The sequence below is a fragment of the Stegostoma tigrinum genome, chromosome 12 (genome assembly GCF_030684315.1).
Source record: "Stegostoma tigrinum isolate sSteTig4 chromosome 12, sSteTig4.hap1, whole genome shotgun sequence".
NCBI lineage: Eukaryota > Metazoa > Chordata > Chondrichthyes > Orectolobiformes > Stegostomatidae > Stegostoma > Stegostoma tigrinum.
The window spans coordinates 19040875-19047719 of NC_081365.1; the positions used below are offsets into that span (position 1 = coordinate 19040875).

At 40.3% G+C, this 6845-nt stretch overlaps 1 protein-coding gene across 1 annotated transcript in view; it reads left to right on the forward strand.

The window, feature by feature from the left end:
* The window catches only part of get1 (guided entry of tail-anchored proteins factor 1), a 33169-nt gene extending 27984 nt beyond the window's left edge, over positions 1-5185 (forward strand). Inside the window, exons 4-5 of the mRNA XM_048541162.2 lie at positions 3053-3167; positions 4363-5185. Coding sequence (XP_048397119.1) covers positions 3053-3167; positions 4363-4436 — 189 coding nt within the window. The 3' untranslated portion in view covers positions 4437-5185. The remainder of the gene's footprint in view (positions 1-3052; positions 3168-4362) is intronic.
* The last annotated feature ends 1660 nt before the right edge of the window (positions 5186-6845 follow it).

A 6845-nucleotide genomic window follows, 5' to 3' on the forward strand; every position in this document is an offset into this window, starting at 1 on the left:
TAATTTCAAGGCCATCAGAGCTAGAATAATTGTTTTAGTAGTCCAAGTAGACAATGTGCAAAAAATAGCCAAAAGTAAATGCTTTCGTTTGAAATGAAGATAGGCCAGGTACTTTATTGGGGATCAGTATCTGTAAAATATACTGCTTGGGGAAACAGGGTTGTTGTTTGTACTGTTAATAAAATCTTTTTTAAATCGTCATATGTATTTTCTTTTGTGTAATAAACTTATTGTTCTTTTGTTAAAAGTATGTTGACACTCCCAAATGAATGACCACCTTGATAACCAAATTGCAAAATTAAAATTTGCAGCCTGTCACCAGCAAGTTGCGCTCTCTGGAATCAGAGATAATGGGAACTGCAGATGCTGGAGAATTCCAAGATAATAAAACGTGAGGCTGGATGAACACAGCAGGCCCAGCAGCATCTCAGGAGCACAAAAGCTGACGTTTCGGGCCTGGACTCTTCATCAGAGAGGGGGATGGGGTGAGGGTTCTGGAACAAATAGGGAGAGGGGGGAGGCGGACCGAAGATGGAGAGTAAAGAAGATAGGTGGAGAGAGTATAGGTGGGGAGGTAGGGAGGGGATAGGTCAGTCCAGGGAAGACGGACAGGTCAAGGAGGTGGGATGAGGTTAGTAGGTAGATGGGGGTGCGGCTTGGGGTGGGAGGAAGGGATGGGTGAGAGGAAGAACCGGTTAGGGAGGCAGAGACAGGTTGGACTGGTTTTGGGATGCAGTGGGTGGGGGGGGAAGAGCTGAGCTGGTTGTGTGGTGCAGCTGGGGAAGGGGACGAACTGGGCTGGTTTAGGGATGCAGTAGGGGAAGGGGAGATTTTGAAACTGGTGAAGTCCACATTGATACCATATGGCTGCAGGGTTCCCAGGCGGAATATGAGTTGCTGTTCCTGGCCTCCTGCACTGCCACAATGATGCCACCCGAAGGTTGCAGGAACAGCAACTCATATTCCGCCTGGGAACCCTGCAGCCTAATGGTATCAATGTGGACTTCACCAGTTTCAAAATCTCCCCTTCCCCTACTGCATCCCTAAACCAGCCCATTTCGTCCCCTCCCCCCACTGCACCACACAACCAACCCAGCTCTCTGGAATCTGCCTTGTTCAATAAGCGAAAGCTGTTGAATTGTTAGAACTTTTTTTCTGACTGTGCCATTATCTAACTATCCTAGATGCAGAGTTAACTGTATGTCTTGCCTATATTAGCAATGTGCCTCCATCCCAATTTTTTGAAAAGAACCTTGTTGCATTAGTGTGATATAACCTGCTTACTTTATCCGGGTGTGCCACTTGACTTGCTGGAGTCTACAATCTAGACTCCAGTCTTGTACAGATTGTTCTGATTTATTGCACATGGAACGTGTATTGCTGGCAAAGAGGGAAGACTTCCACATCATTCAGACTTAGACTTTAGCCCAATGAAACAGCCATACTTTAACTTGCTGTATTCTGAGATATTGAAATCAGAATTAAAATTGAACTTATTCACTGACACCACAGAAACAATTGGGTCTGATCTTTACAGCAAGTTGTCTGCACAGGTGGGAAAAGGAAACAGGGTAGCCATGGAAGGATGCTTTCAGAATGAGGTCTGTGATTAGTGGTGTTCCACATGATCAGTGCTGGGGTGTCTGCTGTTTATGAACTGCATAAATGATTGGAGAAAAAGCTGGTCTAGTTAGTAAGTTTGCGAATGATGCAAAGATTGGTGGACTTGCAGATAGTCAGGATTGTCAGAGGATACAGCAGGATATAGATGAGTTGGAGGCATGGGCAGAAAAATGGCAGTGAGTTAGTAAGAACTGTCGATGCTAGAGTCACAGATAACACATTGTGGAGCTGGAGGCTGGAGGAGCAGGCCAGGCAGCATCAGATTTCTGAAGAAGGGTCCCAATCCGAAAAGTTAGTTTTCCTGGCCTGCTGCGTTCCTCCAGCTGCACACAGTGTTATCTCTTAAATGTGAGGTGATCCATTTTGGATGGTCAAGTACAGGTGGAAATTATACAGTGAATGGCAGAACCCTAAGGTGTATTGATATGCAGTGCAATCTGGGTGCATAGGTCCACAGATCACTGAAGGTGGCAGTCAGGTAGATACGGTAGTTAAAAAGGCTAATGGCATGCTTGCTATCATTGGAAGACACATTGAGTAGAACGATAGACAAGTTAGTGAGTTCCAGTTACCACACTACCAGAAGGACATGAATGCTTCAGAGTAGGTACAGAAAAATTTTACTAGGTTGTTGCCTGGTATGGGGGAATTTTCTCTATGAAGAAAGGTTGAATAGACTGGGCTCTTTCACTGGAATGCAGGAAGTTGAGGGGCAACCAAGTTTATCCAAGCTATTCACAATCTTATAGAGTAGAAAGTGTGATGCTTTTTTCCCCAGGGTTGGGGGGTCAGTTACTAGGGGACACAGGTTCAAGGTGTGTGTTGGGGTGGGGGAGTGGGGAGAAGGAAGGTAAAAGATGTGCGAGGCACCTTTTTCACCCAAAGGATGGTGAGTGCCTGGAATGCATTCCCAGAGGAGGTGGTGAAATAGCACTACCAATAGCAGCATTCAAGAAGTACCTGGACGAATGCACAAACAGGAAGGGAATAAAGGGATACGGATGCTGTAAGTGAAGGCAAGTTTTAGTATGGAAGGACAAAATGTGACGATGCAGGATTGGAGGGCTGAAAGGCCTGTTCCTGTCTGTTTTGTGCTTTGAATTTCCAGGTTGTGAGCAGAGGCTCAGTCCAGAAGACGAGAAATTATTTTAGGAATATAGTGTTTTCTACATGTAAAGCTGTGTGTGTGCATATGCTTCCTGCAGTGGCCACTTAGTACTGCCCCTTAAAATTCAATAGCACCAACGTCATTAGAACATCTCGTGCTGTAATATGAATCACAAAAGATACACTGTTATGACTGGTTGCTGGGTAAAGCTTTATTTAAATGTAGGTACCTTTTGGAAAAATGCTAGAGTTGGAGGAATCAGCTTGATATTCGCTTAGATCACTACTTGTAAAATAATATATCATGATTCTTCTCTTCCAGGCAGTTTTAATGATTTCCCTAATATTGAAATATTATTCAGAACCCGTAGCTGTGCTTCCACGAAAATGGATGACACCATTGGAGAGGATGGTAGCTTTCCCAACTGGTGTAGAAGGTACAGGATGATTAAGAACAGTTTCATTTAAATTGACCTGACTGTCTGCAACCAGCCCACGTATACAAAAATTAGAAATGCCCTTTCCAATATCAAATGCAATTATGCAATTGGACATAATTTGCTCACTAATCCTGAGTGTGTTGAGCATTGTGTTACCAATCAATTTAAAGCACTCTGTGTGCACTGGTAGCTACACAGATTAATGTGCCAGGTTCTGTTATTTGTAGACAGTACTTTTGTGTCTGTTTCAGCTTGATAAATTAAATAGGTGAAAACAATTCGCTGGTTCATTCCTTGGAAATGCTGTGACCATTAGTCAACTGCCTAGTTCACATTTAAACAAAGCTTGGTAGTTAGCTATCGGTCATCAATTAATTGGTGCATTCTCCATGGTAATACCTCAACACACATTGGCTGACTTGCCAACCAATTAACACGCTTCACAGATTATGTAAGAAAAGGTTGTTTGCTCTTTACATTTGTATTTCATGTGAATTGTACTGATAAGTACAAGACAAAAATCTATGAACACAACACATTTTTGTCAATGCTGAATCACCCTGTTTACTACAAAATTTCCAGATGAGCTAGTGTCATATTGTTTTTTTTCTTTTCCCCATAACTAAGTCCTTCACACTGCCCCACTTGTGTGAGAGCCAGATGCTACTTTTCATAAGTGAAAATTATTGAAGGTCAGAAACCTTGGCGACATCAACTGAACTTGCCTTTTTTTTCTTAGTTAGTTGGTACAAAGACTTGTAAAAATGGGATAGGACGTTTTAACGTGAGATGTCCAAAGTAAAATCCTCGCAACAAAGTTGATAGAAATTTACCAAGTCAACTGTCATCAAATTCCAGCAGTCAGAAGCAGAGTTATTTGGTAAACTTGCGGATCATCAGAATTTCTTAATACTCACTTATACTGAACTCATTTCGGAGCAGCTGATTGTATCTAGCTGAGAATCTTTGTCCTGTACGCTATTTTCATAATGGGAGGGAGGGATGAGCAGGAAGATTTTGGTTTTCCTAGCTAATTTTGTGTTGTCTGCATGCATTTTTTACTTCTAGTTTAGAGGTCCACACAGATTATGCTTCTTAATTCAATGATTCCGCAATAATTCATGGCCTCTTGTTATAAATGCACAGGACTTTGTCTAAGGCTCTACATCTAAAGTTTCTTTTTTTTTTGCAGGTGGGGTTGGAATCACTTGCTGGCTGTTGGTCTGCAATAAAGTTGTGGCTGTAGCATTACAGCCATTCACCTGAACTGTGATGCTGGGAATTCAGAACCTGTATTTCTTATTATTTTGCTAGCTTCCCTTCTGGAATCAAATATTCGTTTAAAAAAAGGATTGTTGTGGTTTCTAAATTGTTTGTCAAGTTTTTTTTTAAACTGCTTTGATTTAAATGGAGAAGGTGAATGAATGAACGATTGTCCAGCCAAACTTTGTCAAACATATCAATTTTTTTGGCGGGGGGAGTGATACAATAGGATTGACGGTTTTGAAGAATTATTTCAAATTAGAAAAAGGTATTTAGGGTTAGTTATAAATGATCGCACATGTTTTAATACCTGGAAAAACAATAATCGTAAGTTATGATGCCAAACTGTGATTTTCTGCTGTTGAGTTTTATCGGTTTTGCACAAGTGTTGCTGTCTACGTGTTGCAAATTTATTTATTGGATCATTGTTTTGCATCTCATGGCAATTTGTTTCAAATAATTCTTTACATTTGCAGTCTTAAAAAATAGTGCTGACAGAAGCTAAGTAATTGAAAGAAAATAAAGATAGAAACTGCTAGAAAAACTGTACAGATCAGGCAGTGTCTCTGTTTCAGGTCAGGATTTACTTTTTTTAAATAAAACATGAATGGAGCCTATATGGAAAGATAAATCTGTAACATTAGCAAAACACAGTGTGGGCAGTAGAGAGTTAGGGGAAGAGTTCACACTATGGCATTAAGGCTAAAATTCCACATGTCCAGTAATGGTAATAAAATGTGAGGCTGGATGAACACAGCAGGCCAAGCAGCATCTCAGGAGCACAAAAGCTGACGTTTCGGGCCTAGACCCTTCATCAGAGAGACCCTCTCTGATGAAGGGTCTAGGCCCGAAACGTCAGCTTTTGTGCTCCTGAGATGCTGCTTGGCCTGCTGTGTTCATCCAGCCTCACATTTTATTATCTTGGAATCTCCAGCATCTGCAGTTCCCATTATCTCTGTCCAGTAATGGTGGTCTCTTTACAGCTTAAATGGATTCTGTTCTGGATCCCGAGAAAGACATTGAACTAAAGCTGTCAATTGCATTTTTTTAGTAAGAAGGAAAGAGTGAGGTATTTATTAATTTTGATCTTTTTTTTGTTACTGGAAACCTAAATTTGAAGAACCTATGGTGTTTTAAGAATATGTTGCAGATTAATAGTTGACTTTATTAATAACATGAGTATTTTGTGCTCATGATGTTTCTCTGCATTTAAATGTTGAATCTTGCCATGTGTAGTATTGTCAATTTAACTTTCCAATGAAAGTCAAACTTTGCTCGAAGATGAGTTGGAAAGTTCACAACCAAACTAGGAAATCTCCTGGACCTTGAATGTAGTTTTCCTGGCTATGTGCTTTCTCATCTGTGTCCCAGAAATAGGACATTTTCATTTGTATGCAGGCTGTTTAAGCCACTTTTAGAATAAAGCTTCAGATTTTCTGATGGGAGCTGTTGTACAAAATATTTTAGATCCACTTTGCCTTGTGGTTCGAAATTGTTGTCTAGAAGCTCCACTGATGAGACATTTAGGAAAATGTATAAGCTGTTGTGCTATTAAATTGTTTAGATGTGGGTCTTTTGGAGGCTTTATTTGCTAACTTTGTTATATATGAACAGAGAGGTGCCGCAGCTTTCCCCATTTCTGAAGTGGAAAACTCGAGATGTTCCGTATCCTGTCAGTTGTTAAATGGAAATGAGAGGTATTGGTTGAGAATGGGATGAAGAAAGAGAGAGAGAGAGAGAGACCAGAAAAGCTTGCAGGGTAAAAATGAGCCACTGAACATCACTATCTTGTTCTTTAGGTATTCGTTGAAGGGCAACATTCAAAGTGGAGGCAGCCTAGCAGGGGCTGGTTTACACAGCAAATCTTTACAATATTGTGAATGTGTGTAAATAATAGTGCACTATTACAATTCTCAATGACACTTGAATAGATGTTTTTAAAAACATAAAACAATGGCAAAAATGCTGGTAAGTGAGAGATCATACCGGCAAGAATTTTTAACTAAAAAACATTTTAAAAAAGTTCTTGCAAGAAAATAACTGAGTTTTTTTTAAAAACTTTGCTCAAATTAGCAGTTCATAAGTGGCTGTTTTTCAGAAAATTGAATGGGCTTTCTGTTTACAAATTCCCACAGATTAGTGAGAATTCTTGTGATTTTCAGAGCTGTAGTTCAGTATTTCAGGTAAATGAGTTCATGTCTTTTGCTGTTTGACGGAACTGGATGTGGTGTTCTTGCCCCACAGCATTGCTCTCATCGTGTTGCTTGATAGCTTTCACTATCAACTAAGGGGGAATACTTTTCATTGTGTTTACAAATACAGGGCTTTTGCTTTCAAAGCTATTGTCAGTTTTTAAACCAAGGAGGAAATTCGGATTAAAAAATTTGCTGATTGCTAAAATGTTTGTTGATT